The 22,177-nt window shown below is 40.0% G+C and overlaps 1 protein-coding gene across 1 annotated transcript; it reads right to left on the reverse strand.

Annotated features, from left to right (window-relative positions):
• Nucleotides 1–573: 573 nt before the first annotated feature.
• MPHOSPH6 (M-phase phosphoprotein 6) lies at nucleotides 574–19,731 on the reverse strand. Its single transcript, XM_058528361.1, has 5 exons — nucleotides 19,653–19,731; nucleotides 14,543–14,655; nucleotides 4,306–4,396; nucleotides 1,727–1,821; nucleotides 574–1,283 (listed from the first exon to the last, which is right to left on the reverse strand). The coding sequence occupies exons 1-5, from the start codon at nucleotides 19,701–19,703 to the stop codon at nucleotides 1,151–1,153; spliced, it is 483 nt and encodes a 160-aa protein (XP_058384344.1). The 5' UTR covers nucleotides 19,704–19,731; the 3' UTR covers nucleotides 574–1,150.
• Between the last annotated feature and the right edge of the window lie 2,446 nt (nucleotides 19,732–22,177).

The raw sequence follows: 22,177 nt of genomic DNA on the forward strand, positions 1-22,177 counted from the left end.
ATAAATCCATGGATTGTGGTGCTGGTGAAGCATTGGCAGGAACTTTCAGCTTCCGCCCCCAGGATGTAGAGCTGAAAGGTGCACTGCTCTCACTTTTACAATGAAAAAGAGCAAAATTAACTTCAAATTCATGACTTTTTTTGGTAACTCACTAGAGAGCTGAGGTCACAAAGCAATCAGAATCTAAGGAGACTCAGAGAGAGGAGACACACACCTCATTTAGTTGCTAGGAACAAAATGAAATGAAATCAGTATTTCTTAGAAGTTCTAGGTATACACCTCCAGACAGACAGACATACATACACACACTTAATACCATGTGCTTCTGTACTTAGTAGTTAGAATAAGGTTCCGACTAGGAGATGGCCTGGTTGGTGGTGAATTCAACTGGCCTGTACTATATGAAATTGATAACTGTTTTTGCCCACAAAAAGTAATTTCTTATGGTTCAACCTAATACATCACCATGTTCTAAATTAATGTCTGGCTTTTAAAAGTTACTATTTGGATAAAAAGTTCCAATATGCAACTAGACTAAAATTATTATTTGCAAGTATAAGAGAATAGAGAAAGTATATGAAAACAGATCTTTATTATAGAACAATTTTCTTTTTTTTATTAATTAAGGGCTTTAAACAAAAAACCATAATTCCACCAACTGACAATGACTTGGTAGAATGCAAATACTTTGGGCTGGAGAGGCATGTTTGTTCCTGATGAATTCACATACAACAAATTCTCATGACATTTGATTCCAAAAAGTACGTATGAATTGGCTTGACACGATTAATAATTTAAAGTAAAATATAAACATAAGGGCAATTTAAACACTGGTATTAATTTATATGAGTCAATTCAAGGTCAGTGACTGGAGAGCTATACTAAAAACATCTTCAGGAAGCATGTACCATGCACCTGTGTACACCTGAAGAGCAAGGGCTAATCATCTATTCGTGATGAACACCAGTAAGCAAAGGATGTATAACATCCATCACACATCTGTTTCAAAAACAGCATATTTCCAAAATTATACATTACTTTTACAAATAAACATTACAATATTAATAACTAGAGAGAAACCATCAGAATGAGTTCCAAAATATGCTAACTTTCACAGGGCATCTCAGAGCCATATCTTAAGGCATCCATTTTAATCTTGGGGCTTTAAGAACATCTTCTTTGCTTTAATTGGTTTTATGTCTCCATTTTCATCTTCTTCATAATTGGCACGGTCTCTTTTTTTGGCAAACTTTTTTCCAATTGTTCCCACCAAGGTCTCGTATCTGTTAAGATGATATATAGCACAAGTTTAATTTCAAATAAAAAAGGTAGGAATCAAGTCTTGTCGAATATCAAACCAAATATGCAACAAAGAATAAGAAAAATCAAAACTACGATTAAAAGAAACTATCTCATTTAAAAATTTTTGAATTTCTCTACGAAGGATTAAATTCTTAAAATGTTTTCTGGTTTTGCATTATCCTAAATACACTGAGAAGTACACTTTAAAATACGTGTAAGAAGTAGCACTGCCAATGAGCCCTCAACTGCCAGCCCGTGACAGGTATAAATCCACCTCAGGTCATGCTAGAGAAAGCAGAAAGTCAGCTTCCTGCTGGGGTACTCCCTTCAAAGCTACGGGAGACTGTGGGCTAAGAGCACTGCACTTTTCAAAGCCAATGAATGCTGGGCCCAGGTTATAAAGCTGTTCCAAGGTAATGGTTACCTTCTAGCCATTTCTTCATCTGACACATCAAGCTCCACTGTTTCCTCTTCAACTTCCTCTGCTTTGTTCTTAGCGTTCATCTGAAGCATTAATTTCTGAAAAATACATCAATGCTGACTATGAGGGCTGGAAAGGCTTGTTAAAAGAACTAGTGTTAATGTATTTGAAGGCAGATAAACAGAAGTCACAGAATCTACAGGACTAGACAAAATTTGTAAGGAATTCTCTGTAATACTTTATTCCACACTGTGCTAACAGAAGTCAGCTCTGAATCAAAATAAGATAAAATCCCATTAGTTAATACTTATTGTTAATGAATTAAAACTGTATTTTAGATCATAAATCTTATTAGTTACTTTTATCTAAAGCAGGCACACTGCTAACACACACTAGTGAGAGAGACAAAGAAAAAGTAAACTTTCAAATTTCCTCTAAACTTCCCATCTTTGAGCCAAGTAGAAGAAGTACTACAGTCGAAGTAATTTTAAATGCATTTTTTGGGGGGGAGGGCAGCAAATTACTGGAGGGAAGGGCTGGAAGCCTGGCCCTGGTATAAGGGGAGGACCTGCCTCACCCCCAAACACAAGGGTGGACAATGCATCCCATATGATGTCCATGTGTCATAGCTCTCTCCTTCACCTCTTTTTCTCACATGAACCTCTTCTTGACAGTTACCCTCTGACAGACTGTTTTTTTAATGTATGATAACTTCTTTACAGCAAATGGGATAAGGAAGGGAAAGCAGAAGAGAAACCAGCATCGACTACCTTTTCCAATGTTTAAAGGACTGTACCATAGTTACAGAATAAATATTTATTGAATAAATAAACTCCGTGCTAGGTATCACTAGAAACACACACAATATAAAAAATGTGTTCTAAGTACATCCTGCTTATAATAAAGTAAGCGCTGTCAAGTTGATATCATTCTTTTTATAATCTGGTATATTGAACTTTTCTCACATTTTAAGACAGCTCAGATCTGGGAGACAAACAGCTCAAAACCTTCTCCCAGAGAGAATGTATTCAGTGTTACAGAGTGCCAGTAATTAAAGCCATTTTCTAATAACCCCCCACATCAAATTCTGAGGGACGTATCAATTCCTTTTCCCATGAACAAGACATACTTTGGAGTGCTTGCCTAGCCACAACCCCAGTCTCTGGGTGTCATACACTCATAAGCATTGCTTTTTTTACCCCCTTTACTCCAGTGCCCTCTTTCCTCTTCCCAATCTATACCTTTAAGCAGGCCAAAGCAGGGAAAGGATATATTAAAAATAAATGCTTTTAGTGTTGATTTGTGTAAAGTAAATATTAGCACCTTAATTATCATACCCCCTCAAAAAAGGGAAAAAAAAAAGAAAACTAACCTATAATCTTTATTTTTTTATTTTTATTAATAATTTTATTTATTTATTTTTCCCCCCAAAGCCCCAGTAGACAGTTGTATGTCATAGTTGCACGTCCTTCCAGTTGCTGTACGTGGGACACGACCTCAGCATGGCCAGAGAAGTGGTGCGTCGGTGCACGCCCGGGATCCGAACCCGGGCCGCCAGCAGTGGAGCGCGTGCATTTAACCGCCAAGCCACGGAGCCGGCCCTAACCTATAATCTTTAAATAAACTTTGGCAATTAGCTTGGTTAACTGTGGTTCTCTATAGGCATCTTTAGAGAACTGGTTTTCAAGCAGGGACCTTTGGCAATGTCTGTTTATATTTTTGGTTGTCACAACGGGTTGTCACAATGTGTGTGTGTTTGTGTGTGTGTGTGCATGCAGGCACACACACACTATCTGTATCTAGCAGGTAGAAGGTAGAGGCCAGGGATGCCACTAGACATCCTAAAAAGCACAGGACAGCCCCACCACAAAGAATTATCTGGCTTCAAATGTCAACAGTGCCAGGGCTGAGAAACCCTGGCTTCAAGTGAGAGTTAGAAACTAAAGCTTTACATCATAAACCTCCATTTGGTTGGTCAAGTACTTGATAGGATGGCTTTTAATACGTGAGCCAGAGTTCCAATAAATATTTATTAAATGAAGGTCTATGCTTCCCTATAAACCTGAGGAAGGAAAATTCAAATGAACAGTTCAGTTATAAGAACTGGAAGTTATAAGGTGAATATTTGCTTTTCAAACAACTTTCCAAAGGATTCATTTAAAAATCTATTTACAAGCTTGGATTAAAACTTGTCCATTAAAAAGTCAAATTACTCAATTTTTAAGTAACATTTTCCCATTAGAAAAGATACATTTATAGATGCCAGGAAATAATTTTTCATAATAGCATCATAGGAATAAAATTCCAATGTTCTTGTAAAAGATACGAGATGAAATTCCTACACTTACAGTGGCAATGTCAAGGACTGTATACTGCTCTATTAAATTACCTACTCAATTGTACCATAAAACTAGACTGCAACACCTGCAATTTCTTTAAATAGCTATGGTGATATTTCAAGACTTGTTATTTTCTATATAATGAGGAGAAATAGTACCTGGTGGGAAAAAACCTAAACCCAATTATTAGCAGAAAGAATTCAACTGGAAAAATTTTAAATTTGAAGCAATTATATTTAATACCTCAACCTCAGGATTAAATCCTCTGAACGACATTCTTCCATAGAGAAGATCTTCACATAGTAGGAAACTTTGCTCTTCTATTATGAAACTCCTAAATGGGAAAATAAATGTGTATTAATAGCATGTCTACTTATAATAGAGCACAGCAAATAGAACTCAAGATTTCAAATGAAAAATCGATCTTATGGTTATCAAATACAGTAGGATTTTCAACCCAGGGTTAGAAATAAAACCTGATTAATTTGTCCAGCAAAGGTGTTAGGAGACAGGAGCTGTAGGCTGGAGGCACAGTCTCTTCTAAACACTATGTTTAATTTGCATAAATGCCTACATAATGTAGAAACCTTAAGTATTCATAATAAACCTGAATTCTCCAAGTCTGAAGCAAAGTTCCCTTGACGTTTACACCTCCAACTAAGTTCTTATTAAATTAAGTTCTCATTAAATACCCAGAAATCAGAGTACTAGGCAGCTTTAAAAGAGTGTATTAGAGCTCTCAGCTATAAACAACCACGACTGACACTAGATGATTTAAGCAGAAAAGGAATTTATTAGAAGGCTATCAGGCACCTCACAGAATCACTGGGAAAGCTGGATGAGCACAACTGGAAAATAGGCAGGAATAAAGGTGGCAGGTGGTTGACTCAAAACCAAACCATGCTACAGAACTATCCCAGTAAAAATGACGCTGCTGCTGAGCGGGCTAAACTCCGGACACCAGAGGGCACTGGGGAGGCCACTGCTGCCCTGGAAACAGGATGCAGGCAGATGTTTTGGTCTCCAAAAGGGAGTCTCCTGCCTGAGTCACCAGTGCATGATTCCCGTCCCAGGTGAGCAGATCTGACTACAGTCTGGTTATCAACCATAAAGCATGCTAGGAAAGCAAATACTTGGCCTTTATGGCTTCTTTGGTAGAAAGTTGGCTCTGCTTCTTGTCAAGATTCACTCACTCTCCCACTCACTCGGCGAACGCTTATTAAACCCAACTGTGTGCCAGGCACTGTTACAGAAGCTGCGGAGACAGCCATGAATAGGAGAGCCTCTGCTTTCACGAAGGTTGCATTCTAGAGAATGTTGCCAGATAATAAATAAATAAAAGATTTATATTATACAATGAATAAAAATGAAGCAGGTTATTCCACTCCTGGCCATAGGGAAGTAACTGGTACCAAACTAGCTCTCCTACTGCAACCAACTATAAAACAGGACAAATAGGAAACAACTATTTTCATGGTCACACTGCCTTCTCTGTGTGCATGGAATCTCTCTGCCTCCCTTTTATAAGGACATATGTGATTGCATCTGGGGCCCAACCAGATAACCCAGAATAATTTCCCCATCTAAAGATCCTTAACTTAATCACATTGGCAAAGCCAATTTTGGCATATAAGGTAACACTCACAGGTTCCAGAGATGAAGACCTAGATATTATTTGGGGGACCATTTCCCAGCCTACCACACCTAGGAAAGAAAATTTGCCCCAGAACTGTATGTTGAACAAATATAAGACCTTGCACAGATGAGGGAAATGTTTGAGTTGTGTTTACCCAGAGGGGAAAGATCCAGCTGAATACTCTAACACTGAATAGAAAGGTCACAACTTAAGGACAAGGCTAATCTAGTCCTAGAGTGAAGGCTATAAAACCTACTCTAACAAAAATGGATCAAGCCGATCGGCATGTAAATTAATTGCCTAACGGAACAAAATTTAACACTTTATCAAGACAACAAAATCCAGGTACTCAGTAATATAACATACACATGTGTAGCACACAATAAAAAATTACTAGACATGTAAGGAAGCAAGAAAATGTGACCCATAAACAGGAGAAAAACAAATCAATAGAAAAAGAGAGATGACAGAATTAGTAGAAAAGGATTTTAAAACAGCTATTATAAATATGTTCAAAGATTTAAAGGAAAATATGAATGTAATGAAGATACAAATAGGGAACCTGAATTAAAAAATGGAAACTATGATAAATCACCAAATAGAAATTTTAGGACAGAAAAAAACAATATCTAAAGTGAAAAATCAGAATAGTCCTATATCTATTAAAGAAACTGGATTCATTATTAAAAGTCTTTCCACAGAGAAAATTCCAGATCCAGATGCCTTCACTGGTGAATTTTATCAAAGATTTAAGGAAGAAATACTACCAATTTTACACAAACTAAGAAATGAGAAGAGGAGGAGGGAACACTTCCCAACTCATGTTATGGCTCAAACTAAAGACATTATCAGAAACTTACATTCCAATGTCCTCTATGAATATAGATGCAAAAATCATCAGTAAAATATTAGCAAATTGAAATAAATATATATACTACATATGAATACCAAGTGGCGTTTGCCTCAGAAATATAAGGTTGCTGACGTTCACAAATCAATATAATTCCCATATTAACAGAGGAAAGAAGAAAAATTATATAATCATCTCACTGAAAATGATTTGACAATTTTCACTAACATTTATGAAAATTCTCAGCAAACTAGGAAGAGAAAGGAAAATCTCTCATGCTGATAAAGGGCATCTATGAAAACACACAACACTTCATACTTAATAGTAAAAAAGTTAATGTTTTCTCCCTAAGATCAGAAATAATGCAAGGATGTCCATTCTTATCAGTGGACCTGCCAGAAGTCCTAGCCAATGAAATGTAGCAAGAAAAAGAAATAAAAGGTATGACTTTTTTTTTTGGTAGATGACATAATTGCATATGTAGATAATCTTAAGGAATCTACAAAAAACTACTAGTTAGTGAGTCAAATTAGCACAGTTACAGAATACAAAGTCAACATATAACTATCAATTTCTACATATATAAATACAACAGACAACTTTGGGGAAAAAGCCCATTTACAATAGGATTTAAAAATATGAAATATGTAGGGATATAGTTAACGATATTATACACACAGAACCTCTACACCAAAAACTACAAACCATTGCTGAGAGAAATCAAATAATAGCTAAATAAATAGATATATCCTGTTAATGGACTGGAAGACACAATTCTGTTAAGATGCAAATTTTGCCCAAATTGATCTACAGATTGAATGCAATGCCAATCAAAGTCCTACTTTTTTGGAGGGAAAGGGGATGGTGGGGAGAAATTAACAAACTAGTTCTAATATTTATATGGGAAGGCAAAGGACAGAGAATAGCCAAAACAATCTTGAAAAAGAATAAAAGTGGAAAACTTTCACTATTTGATTTCAAGACTCACTACAATCCATAGCAATCAAGCCAATAGGATAGAAAATATATCAATGCAACAGAATGGAGTCCAGAAATAGACCTATACTAACACAGGATACTAATTTTTTGCCCAAAGCATCAAAACACTGCAATGACTAAAGAACAATATTTTCAATAAACAGTACTGGGACCACTAGTTATTTATAGGAAAAAATGAACTTTGATTCCTATCTCACACCATAGACAAAAAAATCAGAGACAGATCACAGATAAAAATGTAAGAGCTAAACTTAACAAAAATTCTAGAAGAAAACACAGAGAATATACTTGCAACCTTGGTAGACAGAACCCAGAAAGAACTAACTATAAAAGGAAAAAAAATTAATGAAATAAAATTAATTACAACTACTGCTCATCAAAAGACAACATTAAGAAAATAAATAGGCAAGATACAGACTGGAAGAAAATACTCAAAATACATAAATCTAGCAAAGATTTATATTCAGAATATAAAGAACTCCTATCTGTATAGAAGTATGTAAGTTTTACCTCAAAAAAAAAAAAAAAGAACCCTATATAAACACTGAATTCTAGTTAATGATATGCATGCTTAAGTGTTCAGGGATAAAATGTACTGACAGATGTATAGAAGGGTGAATAAATATGTGATATAAAATGTTAAAAATAAAGACAAAACCATCTCATTTTTTATAACGGGCAAAAGATATGAATAGGGATTTCACAAAGGTAGATAGGGAAATGGCCAATAAGCACGTAAGAGTTCTTTAACATTATTAGTCACCAGGAAAATGCAAACTGAAAACCATAATGAGACACCGCTAGAATGCTAGAATAGATAAAATTAAAAAGATAACACCAAATATTGGTAGAACAGCCAGAACTCTTATACCTCCTTAGTGAAAGTGTCAAGTGGTATAAGCACTTTGGAAACTGGGCTGCAAGTTTCTCATAAGGTCAAATATATATCAACTTTATGACCCAGCAATTCCACCTTCACCTATGAGAAATGAAAACAGGATTCTATCCAATTCATCTAAATTCTTTTTATCTAAAGAATTTGTCTTTGGTTGTTTTATAAAGAGTGGTCTGGGTGGGCCTCTTGAATGAGGTGACATCTGAGCAAAGTTCAGAAAGCAGTGAGGAAAAAGATATGAGGATACCTAGGGGAAGAACACCAGAGAGACTAGTTAAAAGTAACTAGGAGAATATAAGTGGACTGCCTGAGAAACAGTAAGGAGGCCTCTATGACTGGAATGGAGTGAGAGAAGGTAAGAATGGTAGCAGGTCACAATTATTTTCATGATAACACTAAGACGTTATCTGTCTTTTTCACTGTGTTGACATCTGCACAGAGTGTGCAAAATCAATTATGGGTAAAATCACATCTTAGCATGAATTAAAGTAGTGATACCAGACTGTACTAGCAGTCATTGTATTGTTCACTGCTGGCTCTCACAGTCTAAAAAAAAAACAGAAGCCAATAAAAATGTTCTTGATGAAGCAGTAAAAACTTACTAACTTTTGTTAATCTCAGCCCTTGATTACACTTTTAAAAACCATTCTGTACACAAAATAGGAAGTATATACAAGGTACTTCTGCATAGTGAAATATGATGACTGTCTTGAGAAGATGCACTTGTGTTATCGAGCTGTGAATTGAACTAGCCACTTTTTTCATGGAACACTATAACTATGGTTATGCAGACTTGGATACTTGGCAGACATTTTCTTGAAAATAAATAAAGTGAACTTGTTACTTCAAGGGTAAAAACTGACAACACCGGTTGCCAGTAACAAAATTAAGCTTTTGGACAAAAATTAGAATTTTGAATAGCTTGTATATGTCATCTTGGGCTTGACAGCTTCTCAATACTTAAAAAGACTTTTCTGATGAAACCCATGGTGATATTAATTAATGTGATTTCTGATACCATATAATGAAATAAGTTAAAATTTGGAAAATCTATACAATTCATTGAACTAATATTTTCCAAATGAGAAATGCATGTTATGAAATCATACATGGATAAAAGATCCATGCAAAATATAACATAGACCAATGATTATGAAAAGCTCATAATCAATCTGAAAGATGTTTTCAGATTCCACATTGCAGTTAACTTTTAAGAAACTACTACTTATTGAGTTTTGGAGTAGTATCAAAGAATTATTGGAAAAATCTATTGCAATATTCCTCCCTTTTCAACTACATCATCTGTATGAGGGTGGATTTTCTTTATATACTTCAACCAAAACTACATACTATAATAGGCTGAATGCAGGAGTTAAGAGAATCCATCCGTCTTTTATTATGCTAGACATTAAACATCTACAAAAATGTAAAACAAGGCCACCTTTCTCACAAATTTTTTTTTGTCTTGGAAAACAGTTATTTTTCCTGCAAAAGCTGTCATTCCAGCTAACATGTATGAGTTTATATTTATTTATTTATTTATTTTTTGTGAGGAGATCAGCCCTGTGCTAACATCTGTCAATCCTCCTCTTTTTTTGCTGAGGAAGACTGGCCCTGGGCTAACATCCGTGCCCATCTTCCTCCACTTTATATGGGACGCCGCCACAGCATGGCTTGCCAAGCAGGGCGTCGGTGCGCGCCCGGGATCCGAACCGGTGAACCCCGGGCTGCCGCAGCGGAGCGCGCGCACTTAACCGCTTGGGCCACCGGGCCAGCCCCTGAGTTTATTTTTTAAATGAGTATTTTTATTTTAATTTCTTATATAGTAAATATCGACATGATATAAACTACAGAAACAAAAGCTCTTTAGTTCACTGGCCCTCTAGTCTAGCCAGCACCTCACTTCTTCAGGACAGCCTCTCCCTGAGGGAACCTAACCTCAAGCACACATTCTCCTGAACTGTTTGTTCAGCCTTTTCCATAAATTTGGGATTCTCCCTCAATTGCCCAATCTTGTTACTCATAGAGTACAGCCCACCAATCCCCCAAGTAAATCACCTCCCTGAGGAAAGCTCTGTACATAAGCTTTTAAGCATTCACTTATGATGGAAGATGGACCCCGAGGGAAGCAACCCCTAGAGGCCAGGGGTGGATTAAGAGTAGGACCACAGGCCCCTTAGAGGGCTTTCCCATACGTTTCCACCGACACAATAACTTGAACATTAACATAAAAAGGAGCATAGGTGTTTTGTTATTTACGTGCATTGTTTCAATAATTAGGAAAAACTAATTAAATACAGAGGTAGCAATCAAGTGAAATATTACAAAATTTAACTGTAAACATTTCTATCTTTTAATTTCTCCATTTTCATTAATGAAGATCCATAATTTTAGAGACAAAACACATCCAGGAAATTATCTATTTTACCTATTTTTGCAGATGAGAAACTATTGCTCAGAAAAAAATAAACAGACTTGCCTAAAGCCACAAATGACATGCATGGCAAAATAGGGCAAAAGTTTGCTGTTACAAAACCATTCTCTACAGGTCTCTTGCATTTCTGCATATCTTGTGAGCAAGGTACTAACTGCCCTTTTGTTCTAGACTATCTTTTCAAGGATATGTGTATAGTGAACAGCTTTGAAATACAGAGCTAGTCTTTTCCTCTGGAGCAAAGCACAGACTTGCTTAATGCCCAGTATAATAAAGATATCTCCCTTGGGGCCAAAGGCAAGTTTGTTTGTAGTCCAATACAAAGGTTCAGGTTTCCTAAGCTCTGGATTTCTTAGCTGTGATGCAGACCTACTGTGAGCATCACATCCAGGTGGGCCTCACCACGTCATCTCCCATGGGATTTGAGGGACAAGGGGGGAATGACGCAAATGTGATGCTTATGCTGCTTGCTGTGCTGTGAGTAACAAAGTTCTTTGTCTCTGACCCAGGAGTCTCGTACCTTCTACCAGCATCCATGAAACTGTGCTCGGCTAACTTGTTAGTTTCTATGTAGGGTACAATCTCAGATCTCACAGTTCTTGACGTTCATCAGGCCACAATACACAAACACAAGAAGCACAGTAGCCAAAAATACCTTTTAAACAACATCCTATGGCAAAGGAGTAATTAAACTGGCTAAACTCACATACTCGGTACTGAGGCACATCCTTTGGAGAAAAATAGGGCAACAAAATAGCATAACCTTTGATCTGGTAAATTCTATTCCTGGGAATTTATACTAAGCATCTTATAGCAGGTTCCCTGGAAACAGACTCTGAGACAGAGTTCTGTGCATAAGTTTTACTGGGCAGTGCTGTCTGGGAGATGCCCCTCTATGCAAACGAAAACAGCAGGACTGGGCAGAGGGAGAAGCTGACCTGCAATGTGGCTACACTTAGACCTCGGCCCCTACGAGGAGCTCTGGAGTTATGAAAGCCATGCAATTGAGGCAAAGCAGCTAGACCCTCACACCCCTACACAGCCTAGTCACCAGCTATGGGTGTCCTCTGGGGGAGGTGTGAACCCTGAACAGCCCTGACCATCATCAGTGAATTATAGCCTGATACAGCTGAATGGCAACCTTTAGACTTCCAGAGCATATACACAATTAAATCTCCAATTTCACAGATAGCAGTAACCTTCTGGAATAATTCAGATGACACTACCAAGGAAAGATTCACAAATACAAATGACCAAAAAACATGGGTCAATTTCACAATATTCAAGTATAAGGAAGTACATACACTGCTAACATTTATTGTGCTTTACGACTGGCACTGTAATTGCTTCATATATATCATCTCATTTATTTCTCATAATGTACGTGACAGGTACTATTATCATACTCAATATACAAATGACAAAAGACAGCTTAAGTAACTTGTCTAGGGTCACAAATAAGCAAGTGAGAGAGCTGGGCATCACACTCAGGTCTGCCTTATCTCCAGAGCTCATAAGCTTAATTAACAAATCCATTCCACTGTCTCCCTATTTGGGGTGTTAAAACCACGCACCATGAGAACATATCATTCATTCCCCTCCAGATCTACTTCAACCTGGCTCCCTTCCCGTGGGATTACCTTGGGCTGCTATGCTCTCAAATGAATGCAGCAACTCTTGTAAGATGCTCTCTCTACACAGCCTGTCTCCAGATTCAGTAACCACTTCCTCCTCTTGACCCTCCAGGCCTGGAGTGGAAATTACTCCCACTACACAAGTCACCAAGGTACTGGACTGTTCCTACTGGCTTCCCTACGCCCTATGCCCTGCCCACACTTTGGTAGTCTCTGTTATATTCCCCTCAAATCACCCAATTTGACAGTGTCATCTCTTCTTGCCAACATCCTAAACTATAGGATCCTAAACTATATTCATACCTAAACATAAATAGGATGCTGAGTGACAGCAAAAGGTTATTATTTACTGCTATGATCTGAATGTTTGTGTCCCCCCAAAATTCATATGTTGAAATCCTAACCCCCAAAGATGATGGTACTAGGTGAGGCCTTTGGGAGGTGCGTAACTCATGAATGGGATCAGTGCCTTATAAAAGAGACTCCACAGAGATTCCCTAGCCACTTCCACCAGGTGAGGACACAGCGAGAAGGGTCACCAGCTATGAAGAGGTGCTTGGGAAGAGGGCCATCATCAAAACATGATCATGCTGGAACCTCAATCTTGGACTTACAGCCTCCAGAACTGTGAGAAATAAATTTCTGTTGTTTATAAGCTCCCCGATCTATGGTATTTTGTTACAGTAGCCCGAACGGACTTAGACGTTTATCTCCCTAGGAAAGCAATCTAAAAGGTCATTTTTCTGGGAATAATATGCTGTGTTGGGGAAAAAAAAAGAATACTGAAAACAAGACAGAAATTGCTCTGCCTTTCAATAAAAGTAAGTAACAAAACATGTGGACTATTTTGTGCAAGTTTAGTCCAGGCCCAAAATTAAACGATAGCTCCTTCCTAGCAATGGTCCTTTCCCACATCACCTGGCTCCCAAATACACACCTTCTTTGGCATTATCTTCCCATTCCTCACTAATATCTTGCTTCCTCTGAGAAGCAGTAGAGATAAGCAAGTACCTTCCTTCCATCTCTCCTGCTGGGACATACTTCTATCTTTAGAGGATACCTAACCTTCCAAAAAGGATCCAGAGAAGGTCAGCCAAGTGAACAAGGGAATATAACACGTTAAAAACAAAAATAAATTATAAGGTACAGAAAGGAAAAACAAATGTGCCTGAAGATAATAAGTAGCATCTTTACTCATTTGACAAAGTTTAAGGAAAATTGCCATACCACAGAACTTACTAAGGTAAGAAAAGCACCAAGGAGAAATGATAAACAGCTTCCAGAAGAACTTAGATAAATTAATGAATGATGAGAATCCATCAATCCCTCCTTCAAAACTGCTTATCAAGTGGCAACTGGGCGTAGAGCTGGAGGAGCAGTGATCTAGTGTGTGACCAGCTCCAGCAGCCGCTGGCTGGGTCACTGCTACCCTCTCTTAAGCTTCAGTTTCCTCAACTATACAATGGATGGAATGATAGGAGCCAGCTCTCAAGTTTGCCATGAGGATTAAATAATTAAGAGATGTAAAGTGCTTAGGCCAGTTGCTAGGACACACTATAGACTCAATAAATAGCTAAGAAGACTGGTATTAATAGCAAAAATTAAAAAAAAAGAAACAAACAACTCTTGACTTGCCTCTAAGAAGCTCATGAAAAACTCTATTACTGAAACAAAACTGGAGAGGCCTGAAGCACACACCTAATCTTCGGAATTTAATATGATAGACAGCACGTTACAGATTCCCATAAAAGGTCCCTAATTATTACACAAGAGATGTATGGGCTAGATTTTTTTATTCAATGTAAAAAAAGAACAATATTACAAATGTTGGTCAAGGGCCAGTAAAAATGCATAAATCCAAGTAGAACTCTTACAGGTTTAATAATTTTAGAAAACTATTTGTAAGGCTAACTCAAGAAATGGAAGAGATACTATTTCACAGGCTCCATATCACTGAAATGATGAGTCACGTTTACAAGGTCTTCCCTCTGAATGCCCAAAGCATCATCAATATAATTTCTAATAAACCTACTCTTTCTCCTTCAGCTCTGGCAAATCCAAGTACCAGTGCTCTTCACTAATGATTTTCTTTTCTTCCTCTTCTAGTTGTTTCTTGGTTTCTGAATCCAGTCCCCTTTGCATGAACTGTCAAAACAAAACAAAATCAATGTCAGCAATTAATTTTCCCAACTTAGAGTTGAGGAAAACTCAAATAACTTATTCTTCCACTTGCTGTCCCTCCTGTCTCTAGTAATCCCATCTCATGATTGAGGGTGGGGGTGGGGTGACCACGCAGCTCTGCCCTTGACAACATCAGACTAGACCAGGAGGGAACTTGCAGAGCACACAAAAAAGTGCTGTGTACCTCCTTTAAAATACTTCAAAAAGATCTTTACCATAGCCTAGTTTTTCTGATTTAATAAAACAAGCAACAAAAAGCTGTATTCAATAAGTATCACACTACATATGTGATACATAATGGCCAGTGAGGAAGGACTAAGACAAAGATTGATCTACAATCAGGACAGGCAGGCAGAGAAGAAAGTGAGAGGGAAAGAAAGGACGAGAGACTCGCTACTTTCTGATTCTCTTGCTGACCCACAGAGCCCAGTGGTCTTTGTACCTGCTGATTTTAGTCTGGAATGCCCTTCTGACTCTCTTCCACCTGGCCAACTCCTAGCCCTTCTGACACAGGTAAAGCTACTCCAGCTCTGCGAAATCATCCCTCACAGCTGCAGGCAAAATCAGCATCTCTCTCCTAGAAGCTTCCCATGGCACCCTCAAATAGCGTCATCACATTTTAATTTCTCAAGCATCTGTCTCTTCCGGAGACCTTCAGGGCAGGGACTGTGTCTGGATCATCTCTTTCATCAGTACCAGCATGATGAATGATGGATAGTAAGGGCTCTTTAGATGTAGACCAAAGCGAAGCTACATCTATAAGTCTGCTCTTCACTGATATCTTTCCTCTGAAGTGCTGATCAACTCTATAGCTGCTCTTTATTATAAAATCTTCAGAAGTTCCATTCAAAATAGGCCAGTAGAGAAAACAGCAGTCCTGCTGCTAATCTCTCCATAGCACAAACAATAGGTCTATTTCCTCAGGGGACAGGTGAACAAAGAAGTTAATCATAGCAAAATGATAAAGTATCAATACAGGAGAAAATAAATCAGAAAACACCCAGAAGCCTCCCAGCAGTTAGGTCTCGGGTTCCACTGGTTTCCATTTATCCCCATTTCTTTCCCTTATCCAAAGCATTCCAAAAACACAAGCATTTTTAGGCATAAGGGCTTTACCAATGACTACTAAATGAAATGACAAAACTCAAAAAATATTCATAAATAAAATATAGTGATAACATCAAGTTCTGAGGAGGATGTGGAGAAGCTGGATCACTCATACATTGCTGGTGGGACTGTACAATGGAACCTCTGTGGAAACAGCTTGACGGTTTCTTACCCAACTAAACATGCACTTACCATATGACCCAGCAATCGTCCTCTTGGGCATTTATCCCAGAGAAATGACAACTTACGTTCACTCAAAAACTTATACACGCATATCCACAGCAGCTCTATTAATAACAGCCCCAAACTGGAAACAACCAAAATACTCTTCAACAAATGAATGGTTAAATAAACTGTGGTACATCTACAGCATGGAATACTAATCATCCATAAAAAGAAAGGAACTAGTGATATACTCAACAATTTAGATGGATCTCAAGTGAATTATGCTGAGTGAAAAAAGCCAATCTCAAAAGGTGACATACTATATGATTCCATTTACATAGTATCTTTGAAATAACAAAATTATGGGAATGGAGAACAGATTCGTGCTTGCCAGAGGTTAGGGATGATAGAAGGGAGTAAGAGCGGCTATAAAGGCATAGCTCCAGGTGATGGAACAGTTTTGCATCTTGAATGTGGTGGTAGTTACACAAATCTACACGTGGTACATTGTATGGAAGTATCTCTCTCTCACACACGTGAAGGAGTGCGTGTAAAATGGTGAAATCTGAGTAGGCTCTGTGGATTGTACCACTGTCAATTTCCCGGCTTTGCATTACACTCTAGCAACATAAAATAGGGAGGTGGAATGAGGGGTGTACAGGATCTCCTTGTACATTTTTTTGCAACTTCCTATGAATCTATCATTATCTTAAATAAACATAAAAGAAATGTCTGCAATCCTATCTGAAGTGTTTTGTGGTCCTCATCCTTTTGCCTCTGTGTCTATACCCTCACCACAGGAAAGAATTGGCAGTTTCTGGAATGCATCCCCTGTACCTCCCAGTCCTTTTGCCCCTGCTACTCAACATCATGCTTCCATTCTCTGCCTGGCAAAATATGCACTTGCGAAGGTCCAGAGCACACGGCCTTTGGGCCTCCACTGACTGTTGTTTGGCCAAGCTCTTTCCAGGCATGTTCCTGTAAAAGAATACCTTTTCCCATTTCTAAGACAGCCTTATAAACACTGGCTTTTGTTCATTATGCTTCTTCTGTGTCTCCCAAGACTGAAATTCTGAAGAGCATACCATGTCTCTTCTTCATCTTGTATTACCGGTACTCAGGCTGCACCTGGTACCCAAAAAGAGTTCAGTAAAGGTTCTCTGAACGTAAGTGAGTCTAGACTTGTCTTATTTTTCCAGATTCCCTTTCTTGGACGGTTCTCTTTATACCCAGATGCCTCATTTCATCACTTATAGTTTTATTGGTAAAATTCACCAATCCTGCCCAAATGCCCTTTTATCTTCTATTTTTAGTCAAGGAGATATTATTATGGCATACAAAATAGCTGTATATATATAATAGCTGTACACATGGAATATGTGTATATGTGAATATGAATCAAGGAACTCGACTTAGGTAGCAATACAATTCTCCTGACTCTACAGCATCTAAGAACACACTCCAAAGTGAGTGATTTAGCTTTATTCACAGCTGAGGGACTAGAGCAGTTATCGCAAACTATAGTCCCTAGGCTGTTGTTATAAATAAATGTTGTTATAAATAAAGTTTTACTGGAACAAAGCCACCTCATTCAGTTCTGCATCACAATGGCAGAGCTGAGTAGTTGCAACAATGACTTTTTGGCCCACAAGCCTAATTTATTTATTATCTATCCTTTTACAAAAAAAGTTCACCAACTCCTGTCTTAAGAGTCCGAAAGAGCTAAAAATCACAAATAAGAGCCCTCTCTACAACCATTCCATCACACTGACAGACCTCCCATACATCCTTCACTTTCCACTGCCCATCAGGATCACCCACCAGCCCCCAGTAGCTGACCAGGTCAGATGACTTCAAGCACACCTGAAAACAAAGGAGTCAGTATTAAATCCTCAACCCTCTCATTCTTGCTCTATACTTAGCTCTAACAGCTACACTGGATATGGGCAACCTAATGCAGCTTGCTCCTTTCCTTCTCAAAGGACACTCCACTCTATCTGTATACATAGTGTCTCCTGTTATCCTGCCAATAAGTTCTTCCTTTTCAATAACTGAAGTTGCTAACCCAACTAGAGAACCTGGGTAATTTTTTTTCCTCTCCTTTGCTTCCAATATCCAGTTGAGTCTCCCTCAACCACTCGGGTAGGGGTGGATAATTTTTTTTAAGTTAACTTCTTCCTTCCTAACTCCAGAGTCAGATTTTTGGTCTGAGCCCTAATCACCCAGCACATCTTCATCTGACTTATTCCAAGAGCTAAAACAACTTCTAAAATCTTTTCAATGCCTGCTTTGTCAATCCATTCTACGTCTCTGAAATCTACATGATTATAAACCATAAGCCAAAAGAAAACTCTGTTCAGTAAAGATTCAAATTTTGCTAATACGCATCAAAGAAGTACTTTAGAAACTATAAATTATGCCACGATTTACCCCCACCCTCACTTGCCCTATTCATCACTAGTTACACCCGAAATATTACTTATGCTTCTTTTTCCTGGAAATTCCACAACTCTCTACACGTGACATCTAACAGTCTGCATCTGTAAGTACTGTGTTCAGCGACAAGCAGTATAGAGTGGTAATTAGGAGCAGGGGCTTTGGAGCCAGACTGCCTGAGTCTGAGTCCTGTCTACTCTACTTACTAGCTGTGCAACTTTGGGCAAGTTACTTACGTTTCTGTTTCAGTTGCCTCAGCTGTACCACTGTGCCCACTTCAAAGGGATATTATGTGGATTTCATGGGTTAATATATGCAAAGCACTTAGAACAGTGCCTGGCACACAGCAAAAACTATAAATGTTTGCTATTAAGTTTCAAGGTTTGGTTGCTTCCTCTGTTTTAATTCCTGTATTCATTTTATCCACGCTTGTCTTTTTTTCCCCCTTTGAAATTATTTGGTTAAACTGACTTAATTTCAAATCTAAAAATCAATTTTGCTTAAAGTTGGGTGACATAACTCGCTTTCACCTCAACTGCTATAATTCTCCCCGTTCCCATCACCACTGTAACCCTCACTCAGATCATCAGAACCTCTAGCTGATCTTTCTGACAGCAATTTTGTGCCTTCACCAATCTATCCTCCACCGGACAGTTAAGCAACCTTGAAAAGAAGCACAGCTAACGATACTGTTCAATAGCTTCCCAATGTTCACAAGATAAAAGAATCCCTAATCTGGCCCCAAATTCCTTACATAGTTGTAACCACTGGCTACCTTCCCAGGCCCATTTCCTGCTACTTGCCTTCCAGACACACTGAATTATTTTAGTTCTTGGAAATCTCAACGGATTTTTTGGGTTTTGCCTCTCAGACTTCTGAACTCGCTTTTCCCTCGGTTTACGTCGCTGTGCACCCCCTCTCCCCCTTCAGTCTCTACCTGAGGGCCGCTCCGCGCAGAAGCCCAAGGAAGTTCCGGGGCTCGCGGCGCTGCACTAACTACACTGTATCCTAACTGCTTGCTCACGTGTCTGTCTCTCCTATCCGACCGCGGGCTTTGTGCGAGAACCCGCCGGATTTATAATCCGGTTCCTAATGCCTAACGCAGAGCAGGCGCTGAATGAATGACGGAACGCCACAGCTGGAGGGCTCCGGGGCCTCTCTGGTGCCCCCATGCGCTCGCCGCCTCAGCCCCGGCCGGGTCGGGGAGACCAGGTACCCCTGCCGCCCGGCCCGCCTCCTCCACGTCCCCGCACCTTCATGCGCAGCAAGTTCTTAGACAACTTAGTCTTGCGCTCGGCCGCCATGCTGGCTCCCACCCGGCGCTCCGCCACTATCCCCGCCGCGCATGCGCGGTGCTGCGTGCGCAGCGGCACCGCCTTACGTAGCGTGCGTCATCCCGCACCGTGGCTGCGCCCACGTTTTTCGCGCTCGAGAGCGTCCCGGGTGTTTCGCGCGTCGCCTCAGGAAGCGCTCGCCTGAGGGGAAAGCTCGGGGTGAGGCCCGGCCGTCGAAGTGGAGGGAAGAGCGACTTAACCCCGGGAGGGAGACGTCAAAGAGGCCGCAGTCGGAGGAGGCCCGGCCGCTCCGACCTGTTGGCCGCCTTCCCCGAGGGCTTTTGCCGGGCCCCCAGCCCCCGTGCCCCCGGTCCTGCCGCGTCGATGCCTCAGTCGTCCTGTGAGACCCTCGAGACGGTTGCCACACCACGCCGCAGGGACTGTTTCTCCCACTTTTCTAGCATGGATGGCAGGATTCCAGTGTTCTGCGTCGTGTAATAGTTCATACTCGCCGTAACCCCGTGGGGGGCACTGGCGTTGTCCCCATGTTGCAGTTGAGTAAACTGGGGTATAGGGAGGTTCCTTAACGAGCCCGAAGGAGAGTGAGGGAGGTGGGTCTAAACCCAGGCAGTCTGGCTCTGGAAATACCACGGAAACCGTGGTCAAGTCGGCTGTTCACGGCTGTGTGCGTCTTTGAACCTAAACGATGTTTGTGTTGAATAGGGGAATAGCAAGAGATAGTCAACGCCGTGAGGTGGCGAGGACGACCTTCTTTGAATCTGAAGAGCTGAGATGATAGCTCAGTGCCCTGTGTACCACCTCGGGACGTTGCTCACACCCTTCACAGGTGCTGCACTTCGGACGACACCCAACCTGATAGCATTTCAGCTGAGAGCCTGCACCATGTGCCACGTTCTTTTGCTGGCTACCTTACGTGTGTTATCTAGTCCTCGTAAGAACGCTGAAGAAGATATTGTTGTCATCCTATAGTTAGGGAACCCCAGGCCTGGAGGGGTTAAGGGCCTTACCCGAGTTCACACAGCTAGTAAGTGTTAGAGCTGAGATTCAAGAAACATGATAAAAACGTGGCCCTGCCCTGGCAGGTTTTCTCAGTGGAGTGGATAAAGGCATTGCAGTGTGGTAAGCGGTTATGGAAGTTCGTTCATGACTACGGGTAGACTGGGCCAGGCTCTGGGCAGCCATAGTGTGTAAAAACACATGCCCTCCCTTTCCTGGAGCTGGCATTCTTGTGGATGCCGTGGAAGAAAGACGATGATGTGGTAGAGCGACCTGTAGGGTTACTTTAGGTAAGGTGATCCAGGATGGCTCTTGTCAGAGGGCGGTGTTAAGGTTGAAAGTTGAGAAAAACCTGTTGTATGAAGAGTTGGAGGTAGAGTGTTCTAAGAGGAGAGACTAGTGTCTGTAAAGGTCCCAAAAGGAGAGCAAGACAAGGGAACAATAGAGGTAATCACATGTTATGAATTGAATTGTGTCCCTCCAAAATTCATAAGAATTTTGGCTCAGAATGGACTGTGTTTGGAAATAGGGCCTTTAAAGAGGGATTAGGTTAAAACGAGGCACTTAGGGTAGGTCCTAATCCAGTCTGACTGGTGTCCTTAGTAGAAGAGGAAGTTTGGTTTCGTAGGGAGACACCAGGCATGCACATACACAGAGGAAAGGCCATGTGAAGACACAGCGAGGAGGTGGCCATTTGAAAGCCAAGGAGAGGCCTCAGAAACCAGACCTGCCTACGCTTGTATCTTGAGTTTCTAGCCTCCAGAACTGAGAAAATAAAGTTTTGTTGTTTAAGCCTCCCAGTCTATACAATTTTGTTATGGCAGCCCTAGCAAACTAATACACATAATTAGCTATAGATTACAGTTGTAATAAGAGCCCTATAAGAAAACTAAGGGGTTTGTGAGAGTATATAGCAAAGGAACCTAAACCATTCTGGCTTGGAAAAGGAAAGGACTCTTAAAGCTGTGACATTTAAGTGGAGATCTGAAAAGGGAGGATTTAGCTTGGGGAAAGGCCTTCCAATCATTCAGTTTTATGCTACCAACACTCCCATACATCCACACAACACTTTTGACTTTCCAAAACAAACTCTACGCATTAAACAGTAACTCCCCGTTCCCTCCACCCCCGGCAACCACTATTCTACTTTCTGCCTCTGTGAATTTGACTTGTGTTCAGGATTTGGAAAGAAGTTCTGTGGAAGCAGAGGTGAAGAAGTGACCCAGTCTACCATCTGCAGCTAGGAAACAGCTGACATCTTGAAGGATGAGCATGTATCTTGTCAGCTTAAGAGGAAAACAATTCCTGGCAGAAATAAGAGCGTCCTAAGCTGCTAGAAGTTCCACGCCTTTCCTATGGCCTTCTGTTGTACCAGTCTACTTGCACACTGGATTCTGATTCATTTTCTTGAAACATAGGCTTCATCATGTCACTTTCCTACTTCAAAATTTACAATAACTTATTGTCTGAGGAGTAAAGGTCAAATT

This window comes from Diceros bicornis, chromosome 32 (assembly GCF_020826845.1).
Source record: "Diceros bicornis minor isolate mBicDic1 chromosome 32, mDicBic1.mat.cur, whole genome shotgun sequence".
In the NCBI taxonomy this organism is placed as follows: Eukaryota; Metazoa; Chordata; class Mammalia; order Perissodactyla; family Rhinocerotidae; genus Diceros; species Diceros bicornis.

Coding starts and splice junctions, on each gene's coding strand:
- MPHOSPH6 (XM_058528361.1), bottom strand. CDS start 19,703: ATGGCGGCCGAGCGCAAGACTAAGTTGTCTAAGAACTTGCTGCGCATG. Junction 14,656..19,652: donor AGAACTTGCTGCGCATGAAG/GTGCGGGGACGT, acceptor TTGTTTTGACAG/TTCATGCAAAGGGGACTGGA. Junction 1,822..4,305: donor GATTTAATCCTGAGGTTGAG/GTATTAAATATA, acceptor TGTATTTTTCAG/AAATTAATGCTTCAGATGAA.